Consider the following 17,263-nt stretch of genomic DNA (forward strand, 5'->3'; position numbering starts at 1 on the left):
ATAATTCTGTCCTTCTGAGGACAGATGGAGTGCTCCTTCAGACACAACAGAAGTGTGAACTGATGACTGACCTCTGTACAGGGCAGTGCTCCTGCTGTTACATGGATGTGAAAAGTAAGTTGAGGAAGTTGATCTAACCAGCTTGAAAAGGCCTTTGATGTAGTGGGTATTATTTCTATCATCTTGTTATTGTAGAACGTGGATTTTAACTTTAGAATTAGACAGACGCTCATCTCACCTTCCCGTCTCCGGAAGTTTTTCTTGTCCTGAATGGCATCAGTTAACGTTACCATTATTTCCTGTTGCTTCAGGGAGAGAATGCCCAATCCTTTCACCAGTCCAGCCAACCCATATGCTGCCCCTTTCCGTTCAGCATATTTATCTGACTCCAACAATAGCTGCAGCAGCTTCTGAACCATGCCAGAAGCATCATCTTTGATGGCGGGAACCAATGGTGGTAAACAGCTGGCCACTGACTCCTGAACCTGTTGCACCAAGAACATTCACTTTAGTCTGGAAAATAATCATTCCAAAAGGTTCTGCTACTGATATAATCCTATTTTCACAATTAACTTTATTCTTAAGGGTTATAACAATGAGTCGTTCCAAAAAGTACTTGTCATGACCTCAGGGTATCCCAAAACATTTCATCACCACTCAAATACTTTGAAATGAAACTAAAATACTGCGGATGCTGGAAATCTGAAACAAAAGCAAGAGAGAGTGCTGGAGAAACTTAGCAGGTCTGGTAGCATTTGTGAACTTCTGGAATAGCAGTCATGCCAGGCTCTGAATGTTAACTATTTCTGCCTAGATAAGTACTGCCAGACCTGCTGAGTTTCTCCAGCATTCTGTTTTTCTTTGAGTACTTCTGAAATATGGTCACTGATGTAGAGAACACAAGCTCCCATAAGTGATGCAATATCTGATGATAAATATTGATCGAGATACCAGTAAGAACTTACAGCTTCTTTTTCTGGAATAGTTTCGTCAGGTCTTTTACTCACAACAACTGGGCTTTGGTTTCACACTTCATTCGAAACATTGCATGCAACAGGAGGGCATTTTCTCAGTATTATGCTAGTGCATTAGGCTGGATTATGTGCAGCTGCCTGTTGATTATAACTTAACCCAAGACTCTTTCAAGAATACTACCAGAGCGCCCAGGACTACTGCATTATTTGTGCATTTTTGAAAGCCGTTTGGCAGTGAGTACATTACCTGTTGAGAGGGTGTGGAGAGAGCAGTGATGAGCTTTGCCACAATGGGTTTCACTTTGGGATCACTCTTGTCCAAATGCTTTGCCAGTGAACCCATGAGAATGACCACACTCTGTCTCACAGCATCATAGCTAGCATCATTTGGAGCATTCCGCAGGAACTCTTCAAATACTGGCAGGAGTGAACTGACATTATCCTACAGGGAGGAAGGTGCAGTACAGGTGTTGGAAGTGATTAGTGATTTGCTAGATTCCCACACTGTTGTAAACAGAATAAATTGTTAACACCCAAGAAGGTTCGCTCCAAGTTTAAATGTACAAAAATGAACACAGCAAATTCTACATACAGCCACGTGATAACAACCAGATTATCATTTTTTTAAAATAAAGGTAATGCTGACTGAGGTATAGATGTTGATCAGAGTCTTTAATTAAAAAGAAAGCACAGATGAGGGACAGATGAAGTGCTGCTTCAGAACTACACTGGACTGTCAGCCTAGATTGTGTTCAAGTCCCTCTAGGAGCTCTTCCGACTAAGCCACATGAACAGCGTTCCTCATGCTCCTATTGCTGGCTTATGCTACCATATCTGCCTACAACATCCTTGTGAAGTGCCAGTTCTTAATTCAAGACTCTATACAGTAATTTGTTAAGAATTAATTATTCAACCAAAGGTCATGCACATTTAAATCAGTTGACTGAAAAATCACAAAAGCTTTTGGAGAACAGACAGACCTACCTTTCCATGGGTGTTCAGTGCAGACAGAGCTGCATCCAACATGCACTTCCTGACTTCTGGGTAACGGTCATTCAATGCTTCAGGAACAAAGAATTGGAACAGCAGCTTGATCTGTGATCCATCCAGATACTGGGAAAGTTTGTTCAAAGCCAGAGCAATCCCACACCTTCAAAATAAACATCTCTTCATTATCAACTGGACTCCCCTGAATAAGTTACTGTCAAACGACTAAGTAAAACTGCATAGCTCCCCAAATGCCTAATGGGTAAATGTAACTGGTGCAGAATTAAAAAGCAGAGACCAATGGGCCTAGTTTGCTCTGACTGTGATCATTGGGCTTGTAAAAAGGAAAATATGGCCTCAACATGAACAGCCTGCAGCTGCTCCTAATTGATATGTTTGTAATGTAAGTAAGTAAAAGGGATCTTGCAGTGCAATGGCAGTGTACCCTACCTCTAAGCCAGGAGCCTAAGGTTAAGTCTCAACTGTGTCAGAGGTGTGCTCTATTATATTGATATAATGTTATATTGATTATAAATATCTGTACATAGCTACAGAGTTGGTCGGCCTGCGAAGCGCGGAGCACGACACTCGCTTCTGCATGCAGCAGGGACTCTGGCAGTGGCATGGCATGGGCTGGTGAAGCCGAGAGTGGGACTGTAGCAGCACAGAAGAAAATGTTGGACTCTCTTAAAATAAAATAAGGAATGATAACTTAAGTTCATAAGAATGGTGTCTATACGCCACAGCAATACAGACAGTTCACTATTTTATACTGAATACACGTGACAATAAATAATTCAGTTCAATTCAAAATGATTTAATTCAATTCAATAAATTACAGAGATTTTGGGTCAGCAGCAATAGTCTCTCCGGTCAAATATCTTGTCAATGATGACTAGCTTGGACACGAGAAGAGTCATTTAGATGGGTTACTGGAAGGAAGCATTTACCAATGAAACAGATGACCTACAAGTCACAGCATCCAGGGTGCCTGGAACGCATTGCCAGCGGAAGTGGTAGATGCAGACACGATAGTGTCTTTTAAGATGTATCTGGACAGGTACATGGATGAGCAGGAAGCCAAGGGATACAGACCCTTAGAAAACAGATGACAGGTTAGACAGAGGATCTTGATCGGCGCAGGCTTGGAGGGCCGAGGGGCCTGTTCCTGTGCTGTAATTTTCTTTGTTCTTTACATGGACACATGCTGTTATTTCACTATGGTTGTTGGGTCAAAATCAAAGATCTCCCCATCTCAAGTAGGCTACTCATAACACAGTGTTATGGGTAACAAGAAGCTGACCCTCCCAGGGCATTTTACATTCCAAAAATTCCCAGCCAGCTCAGATTTAGCTCCCAGGGACAGGGGAGCCCAAGAAGGGGAGAATGCAGGGAGCTTTGGAGGAAAAATATAGCATTTCATTTCAGTCAGCTTTACCATCAACTTCTCAAATACAGCACCTGGCTTCCCACTGATCAGGTGGAGATTCCGATATTACTCGACCAAGGGCATCCAAGACTGGCGGTGGCCTCTGTACAAAACAAAACAATTAGGTTTATTATTAATTACCAGGAGCTGAGTGCTACATAGGGAAATAGTAAGTGTATAAAAACTGCAAAAGAGAGAGAGAGAGAGAGAGAGAGAAACAAGCACTTCCGGACAGTTTTGTCCTGTATTTTATTGACCTAGAAAGTTACACGCACTGCAGACTAATCCTAAAAGTGAAGAGAGTTCCCACAACATTAGACCTCTGCACAACTGAAGTAACAATGCTTCATCATCTTTTATGAAGTCTCAATTCCTTCTTTTATTCCACTTGCAATCATGTGTGCTTGATACGAAGAGCAACACTTCTCTAATTTTAAAGTAATTAATTGGAAAGAATATTGGCAATTAGCAAAGGTCATTTAAACTTGTTTCTTGTGCTACATCACATAGAACATACATTGTGTTCTTTGGCTTGATCCTTGTATTTCTCTTCTGTGTGTTGTCTGGTCCCAATATACTTAGTACCAGTATTTCCTTCTGGCTTTGAACAAACCTAAATAAGCTTCATCTATTGTAAATTCCTTCCTGCAAGCTCTACTGAGCTAGCTACAAAGACATCAACTATTCCACTCATACTTGTTCATACTGTAAGTTAGTAATAAGCTAACGCCAGCAGTCTTGACTTCAAAATTTGCCGAAAGCCTGGGCATATTTCTCCCCAATCATTTTCAAAGTAAACTTACATAAAGTTTCTCTTGATATATTTCAATCAGCTTGGCCATCACTTCAGCAGCCTGGTTCTGATACTGGGCCACGGCATTAGACAGTGCTGCTGCTCCTGCTCGGCGGATTGCATCCTCATGGTATATTACATCTTTAATGAGCAATGAACACAGGTTTGGCTGTAGCTCCAACCCCATGGTACCCCACAACCTAAAAAGATTACAAAGATAGATTAATAGACAAACAAAAAGACAAACAGAGTTCCAAGTCACATATAGCATCAGGAAACCTGTAGTTCCATCATTTCTTGTTGACAATGTAATGCTCTCCCAAAAGCATCAGAAAAGCCAAAGAATTGTACCACAGGCATCAGGTTCCCTCCAGTAACTCACCAATGCTTAACTTTCAGGTGAAAGCTTTGACTGAATATTGGCAGGACACGCAATCAAAGGAAGCATCTCAGCCTATCCAAGCCTCTCTTCATCAACTGTCCCCTGACTCTCACATCACAAGATGGCGATCATGAGGAGCAGGAATACTGATATCTTTGCACCCCATCCTGTGTTAGCCTGTTGCTGCACTCACAGTCAGTTAACCCAATACAGATCTGCATTTCATTCCAGGAAATCGTGTCACGTACAACTTAGTAGCACATTATCACTGCACATCATTTTATCCTTTGTAGTTATTTACTACAGTGGCAGACAACAGTACTGGAATTTAAAATAACTACTTTGTTTAAGCAACATTTCACTTGTAATGAGTTGTCAATTTAGTTTAAGATTAGATATTTAATTGGTTTATTACAGTAACTGGAACTTTCAATTACATCTGATGATGCTTTTTATCTTTAAGTAGCAAAGATGTACTCTTTACCATTTAATGTACTGGGCTATGAACATTGACTCCACTTTATGATTTCCTCAAACAAGCTGTTAAATCTTCCAGTATTTCACAAATGAACGGGTTCCTTACTGTTTAGCCTGCAATCTGGTCTCTTCATCTTCATCAAACTGGGAAACCCACAATCGGCGCAATAAGTTCAAACCATTCTTCTCATCACTATCTGGGGTGGGTAACACCATGTTCATCTCCAGCAGACCCTGAAAAACAGAGGCATGGGATAACTTCCATTCCTGTAGCTCGTCTCATTCATTAAAAGACAGTGATCGACATCAACATTACATCATGCAGACAAAGTTGGGGACAAAAGTATAACTTCACTGAGTCTATGGCAGTTAGGCCCACACACAAGTGTGAGAAGGCTGTGTTTTCAAGGTAGTGGAGATGCTACTTTCGGAAGAGATATTAAAGAGGGGTCACATCCGCTTTCTTGGATGGACATAAATGCTTCCATTGTACTCTTTCAAAGATAAACAGGGGGCGCTCTCTTCTGTGGTTTGACCAACATTTATCATTACCAGAGATCAATTATGTATTATCACATTTCTGTTTGTGGAACCTTGTTGTGAACAAACTGGTTGCTCCATATATAGTTAGAAGTCAAAAATATTGCTTTAGATCTAATGAGAGATCCTGGAGACAGTGAAGGATGCTGTAGAAATACACTTCTTTCTTTCACAGCAAATAATCCAGCCAATTGCAACAAAAATGCCAAGGAAAATACCCAATAACTTAGCAGCCTGAACAAACTGGATGATATTTCCTCAATTTCTTTCACAGGGTTTGTTCAAAATTATGCTCCTAATATTATAGGCAGAATACAGCACTCAGTTGCAAATGCACTAAATACACACAGCTACATACATAAATGAACTCTACTTCCAATTCAGTGCAGGTAGGGAGGAATGTGAGAGAGTGATGGGTCTAAAATTAAGAATAATATCTCTAATAACAGAACGATACACTCAAAATCAGTAGAAAGGTACTCTCTCAAACTCAGATAAAAACATCTCCAATCTCTCATCCTTCCTTCTCTCCTGCTGCCTTACTATTGGTGGTTGCGCTTTCAGCTTATTTGACTTCAATCTCTGGAAATCCTTCCCATAATCTCTGCCTCTCCACATATTTCTATGGGGCTCACCAGTATTGGTCACAATCCTAAACTCACTTTGGATAGGGTCTCCATTTTAAAAAGAAAATGCCTCTGTGAAAGTCTTTGGGCCCTTTTCTACAATGGACATGTTCTAAAAATGTCCTGCACAAAGCTGTTCATGCAGAAAATAATGATAGAGCAAGAACTTGGCTAAATATTCAGATCAGAACATTCACTTTTAGTAAAACAAGAATATAAGGTATTGGTTGCTGTCTTGTCAACAGCTTTGAGATTAACCTTGAATATACTGGCATAATATAAAGGTGATGCACAAGTAGAATGAACGTCAGAGAATGAAGATCATACGCACAGTAAGTAACCCAATATTTACCCTGACTCATTTACACTCCACAAATATAGATGTACCAAAATAGTACAACAGAAAACACTGCAGATCACTCTTACAAGCACAGCAGTGCCAAGGCACTTAGTCTGTCTTGTGAAACCAGCAACGATTACTCATGACGCACTGCTCCAGACCACTACCTTGTTTATGGCAAACAAAAGCAACTTACAGTCAAGCACCCTTTAAAGTATAAATATGTGCAAAGTTACTTCACAGGAATAAAGCCAAACAAAAACTGATCAACAGATTAGGAGAAGTGACCAAAAACTTGGTCAAACCAGTGAGTTGTATCTAAGGCCTAGACATTGTAACACTGCCTACAATGCAAAAGCACTTAAGCAACAGTAAAGCACTTAGGATGCCGGCCTGCTTTAAAACAATAAGAGGTTAACAAAGATGTTTAGGGTGGGACTACCAGATTGCAGGACCAAGATGGCCATTAAGGCTGTGGGTGGGTGATGGGATTTAAATGCAAGATACTGGAGTTGGAGGAGTGCGGAGTTCTTGGAAGACTCCATGGTAGGGGATAAGGAAGAGGTGAGGCTGTGGTTGGTAGGTGAATGCTTCGATAAACGCATCAAATTTCAGACACTGTAAATCAGGGAACTAGTACAGCAAGCCAACTCTTGACCTGAATTCCTCTGTTGAGGATTGGACATATTTATGGCAAATTCTTTACCCTTAGAGCAGCATCTCGCACTGCAGAGCACGGCGACAGTAAAGCTTGTAACAAGACATCAATCTCCTCCTGTTCAGCATACGCACATCCTTCCTCACCACTGCTGCTGGCACACAAAGATGTCAGTGTATTTGAAGCTAGTACCTAGAAAGCAGACAATTTAAATATATCAAAAATAATCAGGATCCAAATACATTCTTTCAATTTACCTGCTGCTCTTCTGCAGCTAGGAACCTTTGCAGCAATCAGGTTACTTATTTTACACAAATAGTGCCTAAAAATGTGCAAACCTAGTATCCACACAGTTGCTCACTTAGTTTAGTAGCAACACTCTCACTCAATGAGTCAGAAGATCATGGACTCGAACCTGTCGACAGGAGGATTTAACATAATCTAGACTGACACCAGGGTAATACTGAGAGAGACTGCAGCACTATCACAGGGGTCATTGTTTAGATGAGTTAAACTAATATCCCAAATAACCACTCAGCTGCATGTAAAAATGTTCCAAGGTATTATTCAAAGAATAATAAGAAGCCTTCGATAACCTGGCTAATATTTACCCCTCAACCACTGTCAATAAAGTGGATTATCTAGTTCCAAATAAAAGTCATTGGACTCAAAAGTTAACTCTGTTTCTCTTACCACATTTGCCGCCAGACCTGCTGAGCTGAACTTGTCTAACAGATTTTAGATTCGTGCTCCCTGCATGGACGAGAGCAGATTCTGTGGGGAGTGTGAGCAAACTCTCCATAGTACTGTGAAACTCACCACAGTACTGTGGTACAGGGAGAAAACAGAAACATTGTGGGAATCAAGACAGAACAGTGAGGGGAAAAGACAATATACTCTGCGGCTAGAACGATAGTAGGAACTGCAGATGCTGGAGAATCTGAGATAACAAGGTGTAGAGCTGGATGAACACAGCAGGCCAAGCAGCATCAGAGGAGCAGGAAAGCCGACATTTCGGGCCTAGACCCTTCCTCTGACCCTTATTCTCTGTGGCTAGGATGGAGAGTCCTAAAGTCTGCCTGGTGCTTGGGTTCAGGATATCTCATCTGGGCTACAGAGCAACTTGGCGTGGGAGGGGAAAGATCCAGTTGTCATGGTCCATGTAGGCACTGATGATTTAGGTAGAAACAGGTTCTGCTGAGGGAATATAATGAGCTTGGGGCTAAATTAAAAACCAGAACCAAAAAAGGTAATTATCTCTGGATTACTACCTGAGCCATGAACTTATTGTCACAGGTTCAACAAGATTAAAGAAGCTCAAAGATTGGTGTGGAAGAAACAGCTTTGAATTCATGATACATGGGCACCAGTCCTGGGGAAGGAGGAAGCTGTTCCAATGGGATGGGCTCTACCAGAATTTTGCTGGATCCAGAGTCCTGGCAAATTGCCTAACTAAGGCTATCGATAGAGCTTTATCAAAAAAATTAAAGAGGGTGCCAGCTCAGGAGATGCAATTAAAGTTTTCAGAACAAGTTATAGGAGACAGTGTGTGAGAAGGGTCAGGAATTTAACTTGGGCACAACAGATAAGGTGACATCTCTGAGAAATGGGGGTGTTCAATGATGGACTGAGGGTGTTGTATTTACATGTGCACAATATACGAAAAATGAGTTCATAGATTAAAACTGGCAGGTACGGTGTTGTGAGCATCACAGAAATGTGGCTGCAAGGGGATCAGGGCTGGGATGCGCATCCAATCTAAAAGGACTGGCAGATGGACAGAGGGAGTGGGGTTGCCTTGTTAGTACGGAATCAAATTAAATCCATAGCAAAATGCAATATAGGTCAGAAGGCACAGGATCTGTTTGGTTAGTGTTGGGGAACTGCAAAGGACAAAACATCCTGACAGGAATTATGTACAGGCCTCCGAGCAGCAATCAGATTTTGGGGCAGGAAATAAATGATGAGATAGGGTGGCACGGTAGCTCAGTGGTTAGCACTGAAGCCTCACAGCGCCAGGGACCCATTCAATTCCAGCCTCGGACAACTGTCTGTGCAGAGTTTGCACATTCTCCCCGTGTCTGCGTGGGTTTTCTCCGGGTGCTCCAGTTTCCTCCCACAGTTCAAAGATATGCAGGCTAGGTGAATCAGCCATGCTAAATTGCCCTCTGATGAAGGGTCTAGGCCCGAAATGTCAGCTTTTGTGCTCCTGAGATGCTGCTTGGCCTGCTGTGTTCATCCAGCTCCACACTTTGTTATCTGTTATGCTAAATTGCCCGTAGTGTTCAAGGATGCGTGGGATGCTTCAAGAGGTGGTGTGGACTTGTTGGGCCGAAGGGCCTGTTTTCACACAGTGGGAAATCTAATCTAATCTCAGATAGAAAAGGCACACAAGAAAGACACCATTACAATAATCATGGCAGACTTCAATATGCAGGTGGATTGGGATTATCAGATTGGCAGCGGATCCCAAGAAAAGGAATTTGTGGGATGTCTACAAAATAGCTTATTTGTAGCAGTTTGTATTAGAGCCCACAAGGGAACTGAATTTAATATATAATGAAGCAGATTTGTTTATGGAGCTTCAGGGTGAAAGAGCCCCTGGGGGACACTGACTAAAGTATGATAGAATTCACTCTGTAGTTTGAGAGGGAGAAGCTTGAATCCGATGTAATGGTATTACAATTGAATAAAGGTAACTACAAAGATATGAGGGAGGAGCTGACCAAAGTTGACTAGATGGGGAGCCAAACGGTGAAAATGGCAGAGCAGCAATGGCAGGAGTTTCTGGGGTTAATTTGTGTGGATGAGCAGAAATTCATCCCAAGGAAGGAATACGCTAAGGTAAACTAAGGGGCTGACGAGGGAAGTCAGGGAAAACATAAAAGCAAAAGCATATGATGTGGCGAAGATCAGTGGGAAGCCTTTAAAAACCAGCAGGGGATAACTATAAAACAATAGTTGGTGGCGGGGTGGGGGAGATAAAATATGAGGGTAAGCTAGTTGTAATGCAAAAGACCTTCACACAGAGGGTGGTTCATATATGGAATAAACTCCAGAACAAGTGGCAGATGCAGGTACAGTTACAATATTTAGAAGATATTTGGACAGGTACATGAAGAGGATAGGTTTAGAAGGATATGGGCCAAATGCAGGCAAATGAGACCAGTTTAGTTTGAGAAAGCAGTTTTCCACCACCTTCTCGAAGGCATCTAGGGATGGACAATGAGTGCTAGCCCAAGCAGTGTCACCCACATCCCATGAAGCAATGAGAAAAATCTAGGCAAAGTCCAACACAACTCAGCCAGAAAGGGGGTCTACAACAGGCCATGATAAAAAATCGTAACCTATGAAAACAAAATGACCCTCATGGAGAATTGTGAAAGGCAGCCAGAAATTCCAATTAAAGAAATCTCGATAAAATAAACTGCAAGTGGAATCCAAAAAAATGTCCATCAGTATCACAAACAAAATACAAAGAATCAAAAAATAAAAAGCAGAAAAGTTTTCTCCTCCAGTTTACAGAAGGAGGGAAGGGTAGATTTTACCTGGAGTCGTGGTGAGCCTGTGGAAATTACCCTGGTCAGTAATAATAGCATCTCCATCCGCGGCAGCAGCTCAGGGCCAGCCTATCAAAACAACTCAGTTTCAATTCATAGTGCTTCCATGCTCTAAGACTTCAACTGCTATTAGTGACTGCCCAACCTTTGGCCACGAGCAGCTCCGGCACTCTAGTGGTCTTGGACTTTGTACTGTGGCACATCCGAGCCTGTCACTAGGTTGCCCGGCCTGGCTGGCCGTACTTTTGTGAGAATGTCATACTCCAAGTTTAAGCCTGCTATGCTTTGCCCACACACTTGGGCAGCTGTAGATCTCTGTGACACCCCACAGATCCCGGCATCTGCCACAACAGCTCATACCTCTTTAGTAATCTTCGTTCAAATTATGTCATTTGTTCATTTGTCACATTCATTAAGAACCACACAATTTGCAAAATTCCAAATGTGTTATTTCATATGAACCCCTTAAAATTACTCTCATCTACCTTTTCTCCCTTCTATTCCTGGCTCCACTATTTGCATTTTGTAAGTAACTTTTCCCAGGTTACCTTCCCTCTAGTCATTATTTACGTTTTTTTCTCCTCATCAGCCTAATTCTTTCTTCAACTTCTTTTCGTTTGTTGTCAACACAATTAGCTCAGAGGTAGAACCAACTCAAACTGATGAGAGCAGTTGCCCTATGAGCAAATGTGCTGGGACAGTCTCAGTTCAGTCCGAGAGCATCTCCAAGGAAACCTGTCGCCACTTCATAGACCTCCCTCTCACTCAACTTAAAATCAAATGGAGGCACAGTCAATGGACTTTCTAGTCTCAGGCAAGGAGATCCAATCAAAATACTAACGGTTTCGATTTCAGAAGAAACCAGAACCAACTCACCTAAATCTACAAATCTTCATTTCCCTGCATATCACTTGTCCCATATGAAGGAATTACTTCCAATCCAAAGGCTTGTAGGGCAGCCACATTCACATTAATAAGTAAAAAAGGATAACATTTCCACATTCTGCACATTTCATACTCCATTCACTAGAGTACAAATGATATCCTGCAGCCCTAGTTACCAGATGTTGGGGAAGGTTTGGATTGTAAATGCCAAGTGGTAGTCATAGTCTTCAAATGCACCAATCTGTGTCAAGGAATTCCTTCATGCTACCAGCATACAAGTGGATACAACACATGCTGTATCTGGGGAGGAAAAACAATAAAATGAATCTATTCCTTCACTTCTTCTCATTTTATGATGCTTTTAGTCAGCGTCCCCAGAAATTCAGAGACAGGCAATTCATCATGTTCCTATAAACTAAAAGATACGCTGTCAGTGTACCCAACCTCTGGCGCAGCTACTGGCCAGCCCAATTACAAGCATTTTTTGGTTTGGAATCTGGCATGCTGCCACAACTGAGGTTTGTCAGCTAACTCCACTATTCAATCTGCTATCCCCAGAACAGCCCAGGCAAGAACCTTGACAGAATGCTGAAACAAATTGATATCTCGTTGAAAATTCCACTTGCGCCCAATGGCACTTTCAAAAAGATAGAAAAGAGAATTCCCAGATGCATTCACTACAAACCTGGTATTATAACAGCATTACAAGGCTCGGTTAAGTCTAGGAAACAGGCAAGATCATATCTCTCCAGTGACTGAAACATTAATTCCGTCTCACACAACGTGCCTTGCTGAAACAGTTCCTCCAGCAAATAGCCAATACTGGACACTTAGCACAATGCTTACCTGGCAGTCAGGCTGAAAACAAACCTAAGTCACACAAAACAAGTATGCAGAACGATATGGGACAAGAAATCCCATATTCTTTGTATGTAGCATTAAACCAACGCCCTACATATCCCCTCAGGTGCATAGAAAAGATCTCACAACACTATTAGAAGGAACAGCAGTCTTCCTAATCACAGAAACCCTAGAGAGTGTGGAAATTTGGCCACTGGGTCCATCAAGTCTGCATCAGCCCTCTGAAGACCATTCCACCCAGACTCCAACCTACCCTGTTAGACTGCATTTATCATGGCTGACTCACCAAGTTGAGACTATCTACAGAGTGCAGTTTTGGTCTCCTTACCTGAGGAAGGATATAAATTCCACAGAGGGAGTGTATTAGAGATTCACCAGACTAATCCATGGGACAAAAGGAGCGCCCTAAAAACAATTGAGAAGACCAGGCCAAAATTCTCTAAAGTTTTGAAGAATGAGGAGATTGCATTGAAATATACTATAGGTCCTATAGGATAAGTGCAGGAAGGATGTTTTCCCTGGCTAGGGTCTCATTCGAAGTGGTGAGATTCTCTGTGTCAGAGGTGTGGGAAAGTCCAGCTATTGAATATATTCAATGATACAGAGACTGATGGAGTTCCAGGTTATAAATATTTCAAAGGAAATTGGGGCCGAGTAGGAAAATGGCTTTGGGGTAAATCAGCCTGACTTATGGGGTCAGGTTTATGGGGTGAAATGGCCTACTTCTTTATCTTATGTTCCAAGTATTCCACGTGCAATTTGGTGTGGCAAAACAAAACTGGAGATACTGCAGCCAGAACACCACCATCCTTGGAAGCAGCAAGAAGAGCTAGACTGCACAACAGGCCTAGAAAAACCTGCACGCCAAAAAGACCACAGGGCCTGCTTATAGCAGACCTCAACCTTCCTGGAATTTGCACACTAACTCAAATTTAATTGCAAAACGTGCACCAATCCAATGTGGCAAAGTAACACCATAAATAGGTGGATAAATCATCTGTGTGTGACTTCGCTCAGAACCCAAAAGATCCCAGAATAGGCCCAGTTCTCAGATGAAGGAATTCAGCAAGTCTGTCATGAGACAGCAGCTTGTTCCAGAGGGAAGACATCCACCTCCTGACATCTAGTCCAGATGCGGTCTGACACAACTTGAAATTGTGATGTCATTGCCCTCCCCAACATACTGAATGGGAATCAACAGATACACAATCAATTTGTTTCACAACTTTGTCAAACAACTTCAGTTTCCAAAGTGTGCAGAGACATATCAACGACACTGAATATGCCCATACATTCTCCTGTTGAACAAAATAACAAGACAAAACAAAAGTATAAGAACACATTATCATTGTACAAGTCAAAGATTAACAGTATAGATTGAAAAAGGCACGAATATTACCTCATCAATCAATTGAGAGCTGTCAGTTTGTGATCTCAGCTGAGCATGTTCATTGATGACTTGGAGTGCTTGAATCAGCATTCCTTCCTTTTCTTCACTGTCATTGATTGTATCAGTCAAGACCATTTTTAACAGGGGGAAGCAATAAGCAAATGCTGGAGCAATGAGGGGTCTGATATCTGCAAGAGGCAATATAAACAATAATACTTTCTGCTGCACTTAAAGCCAACCCTTCCAAAATTTTAACTACCAGCAAAAAACATAATGGAATTTCTTCAAACAACCAGAAATCACACGAGTGCAAAGAAATATTGTCACAGCAACTTAGCCGAAATTGGAAACGAATCAACACAGGAAGCAGAAAACAAAAGACTAAAAAAAAATCAAAATTCTGTAAAATAGTGCAAAATTCTACAAGTGGATAATTTAAAGATTACACTGTGGAGTTTTACAATGGGATTTTAAAATAAAGATTCAAATTCCCTCAAAACTTGAACTCCTCACATAGTTACTGAGAGTGATTACCACAAGGGATACGACAAGATGACATACCAGCTTCAACTTTGCCAGTACGGTTGGCCACAGTAAGTGAACGCAGTAGACACACAGCACGAGTGGTTGCAGTCAGAAGTTCTTCCTGGCACCAAGCTTCATCCAAACCACATGCAGGTTTCAACAGCCGAAGTGTCACATGGCCAATTAGGGAACCTAAACCATTAGCAGAATGAGAACACCTTCTCACTGAACTGTGCTTTCATGCTATACACCCAGCAATAAAATGTGTTCTCCCCAAGCAGCTACTTCTGTAGAATGCACGTGCCTTTCTTTTAGCTGGACTATTCTAGAGGCATATAAAAAGAGAATAGTCATTCTCAATAGGTAAAGTCTAGACGAAAAGTATTTCACTGCTCATTCCCAAGATACACCGCCTGAGAAAACTTCCAATATTTTCATGAAGTTTAGAGAAAATCAAACGTATTGAATTGACTGAAGATTTTTAGACAAAGGGAGAGAAGACTGTTCAAGGAGTTTACTACAATGTCTTTTGTCAGATGGTACAATACTCAAATGAATATACCAAGACTATTCAATGAATAGAAACAGTTACGATTTTGAAAGATACATTAAAGATACATTTAGAAACACTTCAAGAGCTGAACTGACCTGTTGCAGAATTTCCAGTCTCTTGCTATAGAATTTGATTGGCTTTGCTGCAGTTATCTTGAGGCACTGAACAATTCAACAGACATCAGCAGCAGTCTACAATAACTAAAGTAGTTTGAAAACACACTACAGATACTTACCCAGGTTTTTCAGATCTGCTGGCAAGACACATGCACCCAACGCCAAGAAAGTATCCTTAAGTCTAGGAGCTACAAGTGGTGATCGGAAGAGAGGGAGGAATGAGCGGATCAGAGTAGGAACCTGCTGTGACAAACCAGGTGGGCTCTTTTTAATTACGGCATTGAGCACATTCAGAGCGGATTGCAAATCCTCGTCCAACTGTGGGAATACAACAGAATAGAAAAGCATTTCTTTAATAACAGCTCATTTAGATACATACAAAAATTAGACAAATAATGGACAATACAGGAACATTTATATTTTATCATATACAACATTGATGAAAAATCTGTTTCTCAGGCTTGACGGCCCTCTGCAGTAAAGAAATCCACAGATTTACTACCATTAGAAATCTGTCTGTCTCTAACTTCCTTTTCATCTCTGCCTTATTCTGAGATTATGCCCTCTAGTCCTAGACTCTTCTACAATGGGCATAACATGATGATCATTCATTCTGTGTTGCCTTACATGAGAAAATATCCTATGTCAAAGTTGTCCATTTCCTTTTAACATTTTATACATATCACTTAAATCTCATTTCTCTCTTCTAAACTCCACAGAATATGATTAAGCCTAAACTGCTCAAATTTGTCTTCACAAGACAAACACCTCCTCTGTGAAATCAATCTAGTCAACCCCCTCTGAACTGCATCCAATAAAACCACACCCTTCTTCAAGTCAGGTGATCAAAATTGCTCGCAATACCCTAGATGCTGTCTCACTTATGTCTTGTACAGTTATAGAAACACTCCCTTACTTTCATGCTCCATACCTTGTGCAACAAATGCCAAAATTCCATTTTCCCTTCTTATTTCCTGATGTGCCTAAATAGTTTTCTGTGAATAACGCATGAGGACACCATGATCTCTCTGTGCTGAAGCACTCAGATTTTACTCTGTTTAGATAATAAATAAAAGTTTCCTCTGAGCAAAGTCAATAACCCCATTTACATCAAACTCCATCTGCCAAATTTTGGTGAGTTCACCTAACCTATCTGTATCCATTTACAAATTTCCCACATCTTCATTGCTGCTTACTTTCCCACCTATTTTAGTGACATCTTCAAATCTGGCTAGTGTACATTCAATGCCTGCATCAAAACCATTAATACAGATTATAACTAGTTGAGGTCTGAGGACCGAACCTTGTGGAACCTCACTGGTTACATCTTGCCAACCAGAAATCCGCATTTATCCTAACTCTCTGCTTTCTGTTGGTTAGTCAATCCTCCATCCAATGTAATAAATTATCCCAACCCCATGTAATCTAACCCCACGTATTTACCGATTTTTTACAGCACCCTATCAAATGCCTTCTGGAAATCCAGACATTCTGTACCCGCAGGATCCCCGGGATCCCCAGGAACCTTGCTTGTTACATCTTTGAAGAATTCCAGCAATGAAGCCATTTCAACTCTTTGTTGGATTGTATATTGACTTTCCAAATGTTCTGTCATTACTCCCTTCATAATGGATTCTAACAATTTCTCAATGACGCATTAAACTAACTGGTCCACAGTTTCCCACTTTGTCTCCGTCCTTTTTTAATAGGGCATTATTTTTCCAACTCACTGGAACCTTTCTCACATCCAGGGAATTGTGGGATGTTGAAACCAATGGATTCACTATCCCTGCTGTCACTTCCTTTAAGACCCTAGAATGTAGGCTGTTGCACCCTGGGGACTTTTATACTCTATTCCCTTTGAACTAAAGGTTGGCATTCCATTACCTGCTAAACTCGAATACTAGCTTTTTGTGATTTAGGGATGTGAACCTCTGAATCTTTTTATGCTGTAATCTTCTGCAGTGTTACTCCATTTAAATAAAATTCAGCTCCTCTATTTCTCACACCAAAGTAGATGATATCACATTTTTCTGTATGATATTCTGCAAAGCCTTTGCCTACTTGTTTAACCTGTCTTATTCCCCTGCAGGCTTTTCATGTCTTTCTCACCACTTGTCTGTCCACCTACTTTAGTGTCAATCACAAACTTGGACATAGTACAATC

The 17,263-nt window shown here is 41.2% G+C and overlaps 1 protein-coding gene across 1 annotated transcript in view; it reads right to left on the reverse strand.

Moving 5' to 3' along the window:
- Window positions 1-17,263, reverse strand: part of gcn1 (GCN1 activator of EIF2AK4) — a 131,639-nt gene that overhangs the window by 45,872 nt on the left and 68,504 nt on the right. Inside the window, exons 24-34 of the mRNA XM_048555900.2 lie at window positions 15,216-15,414; window positions 14,464-14,619; window positions 13,912-14,090; window positions 10,755-10,835; window positions 7,255-7,398; window positions 5,149-5,276; window positions 4,194-4,383; window positions 3,423-3,493; window positions 1,959-2,124; window positions 1,222-1,416; window positions 239-485 (exon numbers count right to left, since the gene is read on the reverse strand). Of these exons, the coding sequence (XP_048411857.2) occupies window positions 239-485; window positions 1,222-1,416; window positions 1,959-2,124; window positions 3,423-3,493; window positions 4,194-4,383; window positions 5,149-5,276; window positions 7,255-7,398; window positions 10,755-10,835; window positions 13,912-14,090; window positions 14,464-14,619; window positions 15,216-15,414 (1,756 nt within the window). The remainder of the gene's footprint in view (window positions 1-238; window positions 486-1,221; window positions 1,417-1,958; window positions 2,125-3,422; window positions 3,494-4,193; window positions 4,384-5,148; window positions 5,277-7,254; window positions 7,399-10,754; window positions 10,836-13,911; window positions 14,091-14,463; window positions 14,620-15,215; window positions 15,415-17,263) is intronic.

Source organism: Stegostoma tigrinum, chromosome 26 (assembly GCF_030684315.1).
Source record: "Stegostoma tigrinum isolate sSteTig4 chromosome 26, sSteTig4.hap1, whole genome shotgun sequence".
NCBI classification, from domain to species: Eukaryota; Metazoa; Chordata; class Chondrichthyes; order Orectolobiformes; family Stegostomatidae; genus Stegostoma; species Stegostoma tigrinum.